The sequence below is a fragment of the Protopterus annectens genome, chromosome 11.part0 (genome assembly GCF_019279795.1).
Source record: "Protopterus annectens isolate FY-2018-M chromosome 11.part0, PAN1.0, whole genome shotgun sequence".
In the NCBI taxonomy this organism is placed as follows: Eukaryota; Metazoa; Chordata; order Ceratodontiformes; family Protopteridae; genus Protopterus; species Protopterus annectens.
In genome coordinates, this window is record NC_056745.1 from 1,144,169,081 (window position 1) to 1,144,185,071 (window position 15,991).

At 38.6% G+C, this 15,991-nt stretch overlaps 1 protein-coding gene across 1 annotated transcript in view; it reads left to right on the forward strand.

Moving 5' to 3' along the window:
* LOC122815037 (gamma-secretase activating protein) overlaps nucleotides 1–15,991 on the forward strand; it is a 1,452,063-nt gene that overhangs the window by 945,701 nt on the left and 490,371 nt on the right. Inside the window, exon 15 of the mRNA XM_044087286.1 lies at nucleotides 7,279–7,374. Within this exon, the coding sequence (XP_043943221.1) occupies nucleotides 7,279–7,374 (96 nt within the window). The remainder of the gene's footprint in view (nucleotides 1–7,278; nucleotides 7,375–15,991) is intronic.

Sequence of the window (15,991 nt, forward strand, 5' to 3'; positions counted from 1 at the left end):
ATGATGTGCACAGGCTAGCTTCCAGTGTGTACTAATATATAAAAGTGTGTATGTGTAGCAAAAGTTTTAAATTCACTACATGTTCAACGTCCTAGGACCTTTTGTGCATGCGCAAAGGGGCTATATTTTACAGAGTCTGAAAGTAGAATGAAGTACCATGTCATATAATTCCCATTTAAATTCTAGCTACTTCTACAGAGCATAGCCAGTGGAAAATGTATCTTCATCTTCAGTCTGCCCCCCCCCCCAAAAAAAAAATGCTCCATGTACTAGTCTGCCCATCATAAAATTTGTGTTTTTTCTGCAAATCATTGAGGATTGAAGTCACAAAGTAACGACATAATCTGAATTTCAGACTTCATCTCCTTCAAAAAATGTATGTTCTAGCAGGTGTCTCAGTTTATAAGAGAAAGTCAGGGACACACTACTGGTACAGACACCAGGCAGAAGGAAATCTATTTTTCCTTCTGCCTCTGTTGTTTACTCGTCAGTGCTAGTAGATTTGGCTGCCTAGTGTGAAACCTGACCTTAACAAGTTAAGCAGGGGTGCCGAGATCTGGTCTTGTGCTATAACTAATTTGTTTTTTTCTGGATATCAGAGCATAATTCCCGTACTCCATGTACTACAAAGGTCAGAGAGATCTTTCATTATTGGTAGTGCCAGTGGAGCAACAGGTAGCATAGTTGCCTTTGATGCAGAAGGCTGTAGGTTTTATTCCCCTGCCAGATTACTGAGACTCCTTTGGATGAGACGTTAAATTGAGGCCCCATTTACTTGAGTTGGTGGTAGCTTAGGTTGATGTAAAAGATCCCATGGCACCTATCAAAAAGAGTAGGAAAATCTGCTCTGCACTAACTATATTTCACTTAATAGTTTCAAAACCACCTCAGGTCTTCCCTGAAAGAGGCTACTCGCCTAGTGGGACTAACCCAGTCAACAAATGGATAAAGGAAGATAAAGAAATGTGTTTATTCTGCAGTATAATATGTTGCATCTGTATGGGTTAAATTAGGAATTTAATTGGCAAGCTGTGATAGTCTGAAACACCTCATATAGAAATGGTGAATATTATTGGCTGTTTTTAATTCTTAGGGAGGGGTGTTTTGAAATGTGGAGTGTATTTAAATGGCTTGGATTTTATTATTTATAACTTTCTTTGAAGGCTGAAAAAAAAGGAGCTAAATGTTTAATAAAGATTTTCTGAATCTTTTTTGTAATATTATCTTAGTTGTATGTGATGGTTGTTACTGGAGTGTTCATGCCTGTATAATTGGATTTATGAGATGATTTTCCATGGTTGTCAATGGATACAATGGAGATACTGAGGGCCTAACAACTCCCCTTAGGAGTAGCTCTCTGAAGGGTTCAGCGAGAGAGCTTGATTTCTTAGAAATTTTGAAAAGGAAAGAGGTAGTTGCAGTTTGGGCATTTTTGATCATTTGTGACCTCCTATACAAAGTAGTATCCAGAAAGAAGTATTGAAAGGTATAAAAAAAATCGGAAAAACTGTTAATTAATGAGCAGAATGACCATTATAATATTATAACTTTGTGTAAATATTTGGAACTTAAAATTACCCCCCCCCCCCCCCCCAGAAGCTTAAGTGCCTTTAAAACCCCTAGTTTTGCATTTGATGAAACTTCAGATTTTGAGAAAGGAATTAAATTGAGATGGGTTCAAGCAACTCCCTGCTGTGCAGTGAACTGGGTTAAGATACAGCTTGCCCAGGATGTGCACAAACGGTAACAGGTAGAAAAACACATTACGATACATATTAGAACATTATTTGAGTAAAAAATGAGTATGTTGATTGGGACATTTTGTGGGTGTTACATATAAAATGAAGAGCAGTTGGTAAAACATAATAAGAAAAAGTTGGGGAAAGAGAGAGAGATTTAAAGAACTGTAAAAAATGTTTTCTTTCATAAGGAACTGAAACATAATAGCAGCATCTGGACAGGAAGTGAATCTGGTATGACCTCTGGAAAAGAAAATGAGACAGGAAATAAGGAGAGGAGCCGTGAAAGACCAAAGATGGAGCAAGTCAAATGCAAATAGTGAACAAAATGTGGAAGGGTTTTTTCAACCAAGGAATTTTTATAAGCCTTCGACACTATTCCCCACTCTGGCATAATAGATAAACTCTCTCAACTAGGCATCAATCCGTATGTTACCAGATGGGTAGCCAACTGGCTCACTGATGGAACCCACCTAGTCAAAATAGGGGAAGCCACCTAAAGTAGTAGACCCGTATCGAGTGGTGTACACCAGGGTTCAGTCTTGGGGCCTCTGTTATTTGGGATATACTTTTCTGAGGTACAGGCCAAAACCAGTGGGATATGGCTGACCAAGTTTGCAGCTGACTGCAAGTTGGGAGATGTCATCAATTCCCTAGTGACGTGGACATCATCCAAGAGGGTCTCACCCAAACAAATGACTGGTGCCAGAAACATGGCCTCAAGCTGAATACAAAAAATGCATTATCATCCCCTTTGAGGAGAGAGATGTCCCCACAAATTATCACATTATAACATTCTAAGCATGCAGTCAGTTGTGAGGGATTTGGGCACCCAGATTGATAGCAGCCTGACTTTTGACCACCATGTTGCTTCCATTGTACGGAAAGCTTTCTACATGGCCCATCTCATAAGTAAGGGTATCTCATCCAGGGACAAGGAGGTCATAATATCCCTGTATTCTTCCCGTATAAGGACCATTATTGAGTACAATGCACCATTTGGCATGTACCTCGCAAAACATGTGCAGCAGCTGGAGAGGCCACAGAGGTTCCTCACCAGGAGAATCCAGGGCCTCAAAAATCTACCATACACAAGCTAAATACCCTAGGCATCTACTGTTTCATACAGACTCCTCAGAGGTGACATTTGTCTGGCATGCAAGGCGATCTCAGACCCCGCCTTGATGGGACTGCTACATATCCACAAGTCAAGCTCCACTCGAGTAGCCCGCACACGTGGCCTCAACCTGGTCTGTGACATCAATAGGACTTGCTGGCAGGACAGATATGTGTCCCAGAGACTCCCCATCTATGGAATAAACTCCCTCTCCACGTCAAGCAGAGTACCTCTTTATCCGTTTTTAAGTGCAATCTGGATAACTGGATGGGAAATAGAAAATACATCCCTGGGATAACACCCATGTCCCTGCTAGACAGGGGCTTCAGGTGCTGATTTGTCTATGCATGGGCTAAACTCTTAGGTAGGCTTATAAGGGCCTCAGGCTAATAGCCTAGTAACTTCCTATGATCCTGTGTCTGCTTGAGTTTTATGCAGGTATTATAGCTTCTGTCTTCCTCTCAAAAATATCCTGGCTAATTGCCTATACTAAATTGTTTATGTTTGTATTTATCCTTTCCCTTGTGGGTCACTATTCTGGGCTTTTTTGCAAAGATCAGGTGTAGATTGGTTGACATGGTTCACAGACCATCCCACTTAGCTAGTTTACAAATGATGCATAATAAAATAACAAGTTAGCTTGATGTGCTGCCTTTCTAGTGGTCTTGCTTTTGTTTAATCATTATAAGGATAATAATGACACATCAAAACTGGACTAGACTGGTCTATTCTTTTAAAACTGCATCTACTTCTTATAGTGCTATTGATGTTGCACATAACATCTGTATTTAAGTTCAGTTTTCATTTCAATGGTCTGGTATTTGCCATTTGTTCTTTAAAACTTGCTTATTGGCAGTACTGAAGTGCAAGTGTATACAGCATGGAAGGGTAAGGTTACAGAACAATGAAGGACCAGTAAAAAAAAAAAGACAAGACAATATCACGTTTTCAGTTTTGTTGTTTTAATGTTAATCACATGATGTATGTTAATATAAATAAATTGCTCTGGTTGTATTTTATTTAATATTAATGTAGCAGTTAACTTTATTTTTAGAAAAGAAAATTGCAGTTTCGTTTTATACAAGTTCAAAGTTTCATACACTTTTATGTTAATAAAAATAAGATGCTATTGTTCTGGTTATATTTTGTGCTGTTAAATATTTAGTCTGTTCTGAATTTGTGTTTGAATGTTGATATCCCACTATTCCATTGGAGTGGGTGGGTTTACATAATTATGCATGCACATTTTATGTTAATCAGTGTACAGATTTTTGGTAGTCAAACCTATTTTTCATGGGCGTTTGTCCAGATTTTTGATGTTTCCAGGTTGAGAGGTATGCCACCCATACACTACCCTCAAATTCATCTGTTATGGGAAGGTTTTTTTTTAAGATAAGGTGTAAAGTTAGGGTTGGGTGAAGGGGAAACATCAGGGTTAGGGATAGCACCTGTTACTAAGCTGGCAGGGGGCCTACACTACACCTTACCTTAATAAAACCTTCCCGTAACACTGTTGCTACACAAGGCACTCAGTTACACAAGCACACACTAACAACTCTACATCCATCCACACAAGCACACACTAACAACTCTACATCCATCCTTTTAGTTAACCTTTACCCAGACCCTAAAATACACACGCTGACACACAAACATATAAAACCTGTCCCTGACCCTAACATTGTCTCTTATACACACTCACAAACACTATGGCCCCTCCCAGCCCCACTCACCTTTCTCTACAAAACATTCCTTTGACATTTTGACTGTTTGGCTAGCCATACCTTCAGTGCTAAGCACCATATCTCACACTGGTCTACCAAACAGATGTTCGATGAAATGAACTCATTTATCTGTATCAACTTTCATGTTACACAAACAGTAGCCTCTGTATTAGAAGATTCAAACACAAGCTCATCACCTAATAGTACTACTAGTCAACAACAAAACAAACTATCCCTACTACCCATACCTATTTCCACTATTAAAAAGCTACTCCTTAAATGAAAACCTACACCACTTGCTCTAGATAACCTTCCTTCAGAATACTTAAGAATAGCAACAGATGCCCTAATCATTTGGTCTGTTAAAGAAAACTGTGTTCCTCTCCTCTGAAAAAAAAATCCTATGTACTTTCATTACACAAAGACGGAAATAGAGCTAATCTCTCTAAGTATTGGTCCATAGCCATCATTTCCCCACCATCTAAAGTACTAGAAACATGTTTTCAAGAACAATTATTCACATGTGTTATTGACTAAAACCTGCTCTGTTCTACACAGCATGGGTTTAGACCATATAATGGCACTATCTCTGCTCTTCTCAATTTCTCCAACTCTGTTAACCAAAGCAGAAATGTTGACAGTCTATCTGCAGTTTTTCTTGATCTCTCCAAGGTCTTCAGAAGAGTTTTTCACCCTGAGCTTCTCAGTAAACACTCTTTATTGGGCCTCAACACAGCCTCCCTCTCCTGGTTTGATATCTACCTTTCTGGAAAGTAACATGCTGTGAAATGGCAATCAGATAAACCCTCCTTCCTTCCTCTATCTATGGGAGTCTTCATAAATGATCTCAATAAATTCAGTAAGCATGTGGCCTTCATTCAGTACACAGATGACTCCACACTAATCAGTGCTGCTAAAAATGACAACAAACTAAAACAGATAACTCAAAAATCCCTCCTTGCTGTTGAATCTTGGTTTTATGACTCATCTTCTTTTAACCCCCAAATCCAACCTGATTCTATTCATACCAAAAACAATATAATGAATGAAAAGCCCTCTTTTCCTTATTATCTTCTAAGAGAATCTTGTTACAATTTGTAACCCACACTAAATAGATGAACACATGAAATTTGATATCCACATAAAACAAGCTGTAAATAAAACCCACCAAAAACTTGGTTCCCTCTATAGAATAAAGCCTTACCAGACAGATGAAACCAGAAAGCATATTGCAGCAGCCTGTCTTTTTCTGTCTCTTCTCTATGGTGCTGCCATCTTTGTTAACCTTCAAGTTAATCAGTCCAACCTGCTAGGGCAATGCTATAACAAAGTGTTAGAATTTGCTGCTAATCTCCCTTACATAGTACCACTGGCTGGCTTTAAAGCAACTCCATTGAAGTGATCTCCATCACTGCCTTGCCAACTCACAACCAGTCATGTCACATAGCCTTATCCATAATCAAGATAAATGTCCAAGCCTGTCCCACTCTCTTACAATATAAACCAAACAGAACCCTTTGCTCTGCAGATATCACCTACTGCAACTAGCCAAATCTAACAATTCAGCAGGCAACTCTCTCTCTCTCTATCTAATGTAACTTTACTAAATTCGATATCTACTAAGCCATATCACTGGAGCTCTTCTGTGATGGCCTGTGCTGAAAACGGGTTTTTACCCAGATGGACTATCTCGGTAAACAAATGCAAAACATAATATATGTATGTAATGTAAATATATATTCATATATTTATATTACATATTTTAACATGCTGAGTGCATTAAATGTGTATTGTGCCTTTAACTTGTGTGCGGGAACATTCACAAAGAAAAATTGTACTGTTTTTCATTTAAACTGAAATACAAGTGGTTAGTTTATTTATTTATTTTTTTTGTATCTGAAAGCAAGAGAGACATTTCTTTATGTTTCTATTATGGATATACCAAGTAAACTGAAATACAAGTGGATAGTGTATTTTTTGTATCTGAAAGCAAGAGAGACATTTCTTTATGTTTCTATTATGGATATATCAAGTAAATTTCTGTTTGATAACTGCTGTCTCCAGTACTTCCTTGAACTTACAAAATATGTTTGCCGACAAAAGCACAAAGTCAATTATGTTAAACTCAAAATATTGAAAAAAAAAACAACGCAAATATGACAGGTACTCCAACAAAAACATCCTGATGCTATAATAGGCCAAAAATAAGCTGTGTACATTCTGTTGGGGTCAGTGATAGTTACGCTTAAAGTTATTGTTAGGGTTAGAGTTAGAATTAAGGTTAGGATTAGCACTCACATTTGCTTTTAATAATTGTGAGATTTAAAATTAACTTCTGAATTTCAGAATGTAGACACTGTTCTATTGGCATACACACAGACATATATGTGTGTGTGTGTGTGTTTGTATGTATATGTATATATGTACACAAGTGCGCGATTACACACAAGCATTTTTTTCTTTGTAATTGTCCATTGTGGCATTAATCTTCATGCCCTAAACTGCAAAATGTGAATGTTTTTTCTGTTACCTATGCCTTAATTATAGTTCTAGAACTGTGAACAAATGTGCAGTGACATTTGAAGAACGTGCACAAACACAGACCTGCACACATATTTGTGTATGTGTTTTAAAAGACACACATAAGATTATATTTGAACATTTTATGAAAAATTAACTTGTTCTTTTCTTATTTTAGATGGTCGAAAATATGAAAGACCACTTAATGAGACATCTGCAACATATGGGTAAAAAGAAGACAGAGGAGTTGGTCATAAACTATGTTGCGAAACTGGTTGGTACTTTTTTTTCTGTTCAAGTCATTTGTTTCTCAAGCTGCATGAAATAGTGAAATATGTGTAGGGTAATTACAGCCTTGGAGCCCCTAAGTTGGTACATCAACTCTTCAGTATAGTTTGTTTCCTATGATTTCATGCAGCATGATATTTCTTTTTTATTATAAGGATAGGAAGTTAAGTTAAAACTTGTGTGAAACTGCCCTAATCGTGTACTTGTGCATCAAGTTCTCCATAAAAACCAGTAAAGGTAGGCAGCAAAAAATTAATCCTAAACTTTCATCCGCGTTTAAAATGTACCAACCACTATCAGTTATTAGGCTTATGTAAAAGTTGTATTTTGTATTTTCACTTCCATTTTCAGACTACCTGATCCCGGCAACCTTCAGGGGGTTCTTGTTTCACAATATAAGATGGAGGTTGACAGTCAATAATGCCAGTGGCTGAAGAGGGTGATTAAACCCTTTTAAAAATCATAAACACAATTTAAAATAGCCAATAAATGTGATGTAGTACCTTTCATGTTAATTCAAAGTGTATAGTATCTGTAGTATGTAGTATATCATGTAGCACTTTCATACTTTGCAGTAGTGTCAGCCAGAGGTATGACAAAGATGCAGGTTGTCTGGTTATATTAGTAAGGTGTATACGGCATAAATGCTACAATAAGAATTATCTTCCTTCAAAAAAGACTCCTTAGTGATGGCAGGGTGGTTACAATACCAAACTCTAAGTCTGCGTATAACCTTAAAAGAGTTGCACATTTGCCAGAGGTGGCTGACTGCATTGCTTCATGTACATTATGCTTCTGGTGTACAGGTAGCTGAACTAGACATATACCTAATATGTCCTTCCATTTCACTGTTGCAGTATTTTAAACATGAGGGATCCCCTGCCAAGTGTAGTCCAATGTCTGGCCAGTATACCAAAGCCTTTAGGTTGTTATTGATACACTGTACGTCACACGTATGCTCCCTGCACAAGGCGTAGGGCGTAAAGGTGACAGCCGGAAATATCATCCTTTGAACTTCTTTGTTGCCAGTCCAAATGCCATCTGTGATGATCAGTCTGATCACATGAGTTGTTGCTGGTTACCTAGCAGTTCAGATAAGTGCCCCTTTGGTGTTTTTTGAGTTATCCTTTTTTGCTTTTACCATTTGTGCTGTTTTGGGGTTTCATGGCATCCAGAAAGGGTAAATGCCAGTGTGAAAGACAGATTCCCCATAAAGACTGTCACAAGCAGTTCTTGTTTTGTGTAGGAGCTTCTCATGACCATACGTCCTGTACTATTTCTCAGGCTTTTGTTCCTATGACCTTAGTTTTTCATCCCTCACCATTTATCTTGAAAATCAGCATCTAAAGCTTATAGCGAAAGACATGATGGAAGGCACTTCCCAGCCTGAAGATCATCCACCATCTTTGATGAAGAAGGCCAAAAACATCAGGTCAGATTTTTTGTCTGTGCCTCCTCCACCAGACGTCTCTCTTGAGGCTGTTGAAAGCCCAGAGGAACATCTGGTTTCTGGGCTGGATTCCTCTGCCATAAAAGGTTCGGAGGCCATCATGGATCTGCCTTCTTGCAGACATCCACTTCAGATGCTCAGGGGGAACCATAACTGATTATCAATGAAGGGCCTAGGGAGGAAGTCCTGACTATAATTATCAAGTGTAGGCCGGCATTAGAGCCTTCTACTTTTCATGAGGCAGAGATCCCTTTTAAAAAGAAACAAAAGACAAAACATATTTCTTCTGCTCCCAAGGACCCTCAAAATGAATGGCAGAATTTTACACAGGGTTTGTTTAATGCTCTTATGGCCTTCAAGCCTCCTCAGGTGCTCCCTGTCCCGGCTCCTCCTTGGACTTCTTTCCACATCAAAAGATTTAGGGATCAGGATTCTTCTGAAAAGGAGGATTCTGATGTGGAATCCGTAGCTTATTCTAGCCAGTTTCCTTCCCCTTTGGATTATGGTTCTGAGGAAGAGGAGTCTGCTAGTCCTGAATCTCCTTTTGAGGAGATTTCCTTTGGAGATACCATTGCCAGGATGATGGAGTTCTTTAAATGGGATTGTTCCCAAGTTTCTGAAGTGCAGAGGAGATATTATGAGCTCCTTCAACTGGAATCTGATAGACCCTCTGCTGTTCCTCCTGTTATGGCTGCTTTATAGGATGCCTTTTCTTCTGCATCTCAGGCCCCGGACTCTCAGTCCCCTGCTCCTATAAAAACAGCTACGTTTTATTAAGTGCCTGATGACTGCAAATTCCTTTACAAAGTGTTCATCTGCCGACCCTTTGGTGGTTTCTGTGGCATCTGACAAGCCTAAATTATTACTGCCTTCTACCAAACTTGTTCCTTCTGATAAAGACAGCAGGACTATGGAAAGGCTGGATAAAAAGCTTATACTTAGCCACCCTAGCCTTTTGGGCTGTTAATCATCATACTCATATGACCAAGTATGTTGCCTCAGGCTTGCCAGGTTATTTCTGACCGTCCTGATTCTGAGGGGAAGACTTCTGCCTTGTCTCTGTTAGAGGCTTCTTCCCAGATAGCTCACCATTTGATTAAATGTAGTTATGATGCAGCAGATGCTTCTTGTTGGGCTGCTGCTTCTGGCTCTGTGTTGAGGAGCTATTCCTGGCTATGGCTTCAATCCCTGCCTGATGATATTAAGGCTAAATTGATGGATAACCCTCTGGACAACAAATGTTTGTATGATGCTGCTGCAGCTGATTTGTTCCAAGTCCTTGCAGGAGAAAGGAAAGGAATTAGAGGACCTGAAATATGTTTTTGTTTCTCCTGTGCTGAAGTTCCAAAGAAACTATCCTTATAAACCAGCTTTTGTTAGAAGGCACTCCCATCCTCCTCCTAAAGGAAAAATGGTGGTAGGAGGATTCCCCCAGCTAAGTCTACACAGACCCCTCCTGTTCAGAAGCCTTCCTTTCCTGATAAACCAGGTGCTGTGTAACTACCCAATTCTTCCCAGTCACATTCCACTCTCTCATTGTCTTTGTCTGGTTAAGCATAACCCAGGATTCCTGGGTTCTTTCTATCATTCAAAATACGCTGAAACACACCCGTTTAATAGCAAAGCTTTCAGGTACAAACCCTTTATCAATACTCATACAGGTTACAAATAAAATCAAACATTTAAATAGAAGCCAACAAAGCAAATGACCAGCAGCCAAAGATCATGTGATGAAAATTTGTGTTTAAAAAAATATATATATATATACACATAAACTTTAAAATACAATTATTTCAGTACTGAATGTTGTAATTTCACTAATATAGGTTTTAGTGTGACAGCAACATTCAAACCAGGCATCTTGTCAGCTGAAAGTCTTAAAATCCATTCAAATTCTTTTAAATCTAATAAATTGTTAATGTCACCCCCCCCTCATGGATACACACACTCTATCAATAACGCGAAATCTAAACTTGTGTTGATTGCCACATAAGGATATATGCCTGTATAAGGCATTCCTATCATTCCCTCTCCGTATCTCAGACTTATGCTCAATGATACGGTCTTTTAACCTTCTCGTAGGCTTACCTACGTAAAAACAATGGCATGACGTGCATGTAGCTAAATATATCACATTAGTTGAAATGCATGTTGCCATGAGATTAAACTTGTATATAATCCCACTTACCGGATGCCTAAAGTCTAAGCTATTTTCTTTATCTATTATATCAGGGCAGCAACTACAGTTGAGACATTTTAAAGTTCCATATGTATTAATATTATTCACTTCAATTGAATTTTTAAAATCCTTGTAACCAAGCTTACATTTAAAATGTGCCATGTTTTTATAAGAAAAAAGTGGTCTGTCACCAATAATGGATTTAATTTCACTGGATGCCAATAAAACAACCCAATTTTTCTTTATAATGTTCCTTACAAACCTAGTCATACAACTAAAAGTAGTAACATATCTTAGGGTATCATGATTTCCATGTGCTACAATATTTTCATTCTGGTGTTCATCCATAAGAAATAAAGGTTTTAAACCTAAATGCCTATTATTTATAGTATCTATTTTTGCTATTTCTAATACACTGTCTGGATAACCACTATTTCTAAATTCATTAATGGTTTCATCCAGCTGCGACATGAAAAGACTATCATTCGTGTTAAGTCTACATATTCTATTAAATTGTGATTTAACTATACCATTAAAAACATGTGATGCATGCATGCTGGTATAGTGAACATACCTGCATGCATTTACCACTTTTTTATGTACTGTAGTATACATTACGTTATCCTGTATCCCTATTTTAAGATCTAAGAAATTAATGAACACATCAGAAAATTCTATTTTAAACTTTAAAAAGGTAGTTGATTCATTCAAAAAGTGTACAAACTGTAACAAATCATCAGCATCACCTTTCCATATGAGGAAACAATCGTCCACAAACCGTTGATAAAATAATATATTATTGACATATGGACTAGTGTCATTTACAACAAACTTCTTTTCCCATATAAAAAGTACCAAGTTTGCATACGTGTTGGCTACGGGCGTACCCATAGCAACACCAGTATTTTGCATATAAAATTGACTATCAAATAAAAAATATTATTATTCAAAACTAGGTTTAATAATAAACATAATGTTTCAATATCCCTTGTTACAAACGTAGAAGAGTTGTTTAAAAACTCACGAATTGATTCTATCCCAAACTCATTAGGTATAACTGTAAAGGACGTTATATCTAAAGTTACCAGTAAAAGCCTACTGTTCTGCACTACATCCTTGCCCATATTATTATACCATACTCTTAGTTTTCTAATAAAATCTGGTGTATCTTTCAAGATGGTATCACATTTTTCTAATAAAGGCTGCAACCTTCTATGTAAATAGACTGAAATAGGTTCAGTCAACCACCCCTTCCCAGAAACAATAGGTCTCATCGGTGGTTGAGATAGTGACTTATGAATCTTAGGTAAACCATATAATTGTGGGACGACTGGACAAGGAACAGTAAAAAAATGAAATAAGTCAAGTGTTATATCATTAGAAAGCTGTAAGTCATAAATTGTCATATTGACCATACTTATACATTTTTTCACGTCAGCATGCACAATAGTTTTAAAAGCATCAGCATCATCTAACAATTTCAAAACTGCATTCTGATAATCTACCCTATTCATAATTACAATAGCCCCTCCCTTATCTGCCTGCTTAATCACAATATCTTTATTACTTTGCAGATTCATAAGGGCTGTGTGTTCCTCATAACTTAAATTATATGTTTTACTAACAGCATTATTTTTATTTTCATACAAGGTTCGTAAGTCCCTCTCACACAAATCATGGAAAGCAATTACTACTGGGGGGTTCACAGGTACAAAAGTACTACACCTTTCACAAATACCAACATCATGGAAATCATTATTAAACATAAGTTTTAAGCTTAGTTTCCTAACAAACTGTTTCAGCTCAATCAAAGCTCCCACGATATTGTCCTTTGAAGAAGGAATGAAGCTGAACCCTTTTTGTAACAGGGAATAATGCGCTTTGTCTAAGCACAAGTCAGTTAAATTTAAAGTACCTTGTGTAATTTCCAGTTGTTTCACAGTACAATTTTTGTCCAGCAAGCTTTGGCTACTGGTCATGTGCTTTGTTGGCTTCTATTTAAATGTTTGATTTTATTTGTAACCTGTATGAGTATTGATAAAGGGTTTGTACCTGAAAGCTTTGCTATTAAACGGGTGTGTTTCAGCATATTTTGGTGTTTGTTTATTGCTTATTTCTATCGTTGGCAGCTGGTTGGACTATTATTCTTTCTATCATTCACCAGGAAATTTTATGGTTTAGCATTCTCTTCCCCCTTCATAGGCATTCCTCAGCCACCTCAAGACCACTTGAGCTCTTTCCCAGAGGTGCTTCAGGATCTTCTGATTCAGAGAACTATTCATGAGGTTCCAACTGCTCAAAGGGGGAAGGGTTTTTATTCCAGAATGTTTTTGGTCCCCAGGAAAGGGGACACTTGGAGCCCCATTCTGGATATTTCTCAGCTGAATACTTTTCTGAAGGTTCCTTCCTTTTGAAAGTTCTCCCTTAAGATTTTGTTCCCTCTTCTTCTTCCTGAGGCTTTTATGGTTTCCCTAGATCTCAAGGATGTTTATCTCCATATCCCTATTCATCTCCTTTTCAGGAAGTTTTTATGTTTCTCTATTGCTTCCCTGGCATTTTTAGTTCTCTTCTTTTCTCTTTGGACTCTCTACTGCCCAAGAGGATTCACCAAGTGCCTAGCTCCTGTCACTGCTTTTTGCAGGCCCAAAGGCATTCAGGTCTTTCCTTATTTGGATGGCCTGCTTATTCAAGCCTCCTCTCCAGAGATTCTTTTGCAACACCTTTAGTGGGTCATTGCTCAGTTGCAAAGTCTGGGGTTCAGTGTAAATTTTCAAAAGTCCTTCCTGTCCACATCAAGGTGTCATGTTTTTCTGGGATCCAGGATCCAGACTGTTCCTATGCTAGCATCCCTGCCTCCTCCCAAGGCTTTGACTCTGATTTCCTTTTTTCAGTCCCTTCTTCCTCTAGCCTTGATTTCAGCCAGGGAATTTCTGAGGGCTCTGATATTCATAGCCAAACATGCTGCTATGCGCGTAAGTAAACGTTTTTAATTGTTTTCTACACTGAAGAAGGCATTGTTTTGCTGAAACCGGTCTGCATAATAAAGTTATCTATAGTTTGATACGTATGTATCATTCTTAGTGTTTTTTTCTTCCTTATCTGACACATTTTTCTGCTGGTCTCCCGTTGTTAATAGGCTCTGATATTCATGGCATCCATCATCCCTATGCTTCCCTTCACCAGATTACATACAAGAAAGCTTCAGTGGTAAGTAAAGTCAGTTTGACTTTAGCATTCTCGTCCTCTAGAGTTTCAAGTCTCTCTTCTTCCATGTCTCAAGTTGAAATTTCAGTGGAGGATTCAACAACTGACATTAAATCCAGGCCTTCCCTTTCAACCCCCATTTCCCTCTCAGCAGCTGTTCACAGATGCCTGAGATGGGTGCTGGGGAGCTTTCTTCAGAAACCTAAAGGTACAAGGCCTTTGGTCTTTTCAACAGCAGAAGAAGCACATTGATATCAAGGAGGTGAGAGCTCTTCTGTTGGCCTTCACTGCTTTTCATCCTCTCTTTTCTTCAGGGCCCCTTAAAGATCTTCATGGACAACACCACAGTGATGTGGTACACCAAAAATCAGGGGGGGGGGCAAGGACCTATCTGCTTTGCAGACTGGCACTCCAGGTTTGGGAGTTAGCAATTCAGTATCAAGTCAAATTTTGTGACAGACTCCCTGAGCAGGTCCATAGCACAATCTCATGAGTAGATGCTTCACAGAGATGTGTTTCTGCACATTAGCCAACAGTGGAATATTCTTCAAGTAGATCTCTTTGCCTACCCTCTGAACAGGCAGCTTCCTCAATTTTGTGCCAGGACTCCATGTTCTTTGGCCAGGAAGGTAGACACCCTCTCTTTTTCATGGAAGGGGATGTTTCTTTATGCCTTCCCTCCCCTTCCTCTCATTCCAAAAGTCCTGTGCAAGATAAAACAGGATGCTTTCAAAATCTTTCTAGTGACTCCCTTTTGGACCAGACAGCATTGGTTCCCTCTTCTTCTGCACTTAGCCAAGGGCAATCTTCAAAAGTGGATCTTCTCACACAAGACAAGGGATCTCTTATCCATCCCCAACTGTCCACTGTCCAACTGACACTGTTGATGATAGGATTTTGATTCCATGTAAGCACCTTTTTTTCTGAGGGTGTGCTGTGGGTTCTGCAGGAGGCTAGGAAACCCACTGGTAAGGATTCCTACTTGTCCAAATGGAAGAGGTTTTCTGTTTGGTGTCTTTCTGGTAACCTGGACCCACTTACTGTGGATGTTCCTTTGGCTCTTTCTTATTTGTGAGAATTGCTCAATGCTGGGTTGGCATATTCTTCTATTTAAAGCCCAGCTCTCAGCTATTTTTGCTTGTCTGCCTTTAGTTCCTCCTTTGGCCTCCAGGTTTGAGGCCAAACAGTTTCTTAAAGGTGTCCTTCATATTAGACCTGTCAGGAAGCCTGGTCCTCCTTCCTGGGATCTTAATTTTGTTTTAGAGAAAATGACTCAGGCTGTTTTTTGGGCAAACGGCTTCAGCTTCCTTACAGCATTGTTCTTGGAAGACTGTTCTTTTGTTGGCCCTTACTTCTGCCAGAAGGGTGTCTGAGCTGCAAGCCCTTATGGCTGTTCTTCCTTTTTCAGTTTTTCATAAAGACATGGTGTCTGTTCATACCAATCCTTTTATGCCTAGGGTGGTGAATGAGTTGTCTCTTAATCACTCTGTTAATTTGCCCACTTTTTCCTTTCTCTGCAATCAGCTAGTGAGAAGGTGTTGTACACTTTGGATGTGCTTAGACAACTCAGATTTTCTTTGGACAAAATGAAAGAATTTAGAAAATCTGATCAGGTTTTTGTTTCTTTTCATCTTAGATCATTAGTATTGGCAGTTTCCAAGCAGACTATTTCCTCTTGGATTTCTAAAGCCATTTCTTTCTGTTATTGTTATCATTGTAAGAGCCTTCCCTCTATGGTTAAGGTTCACTCTGCTAGGGCTGTGAGTTCTT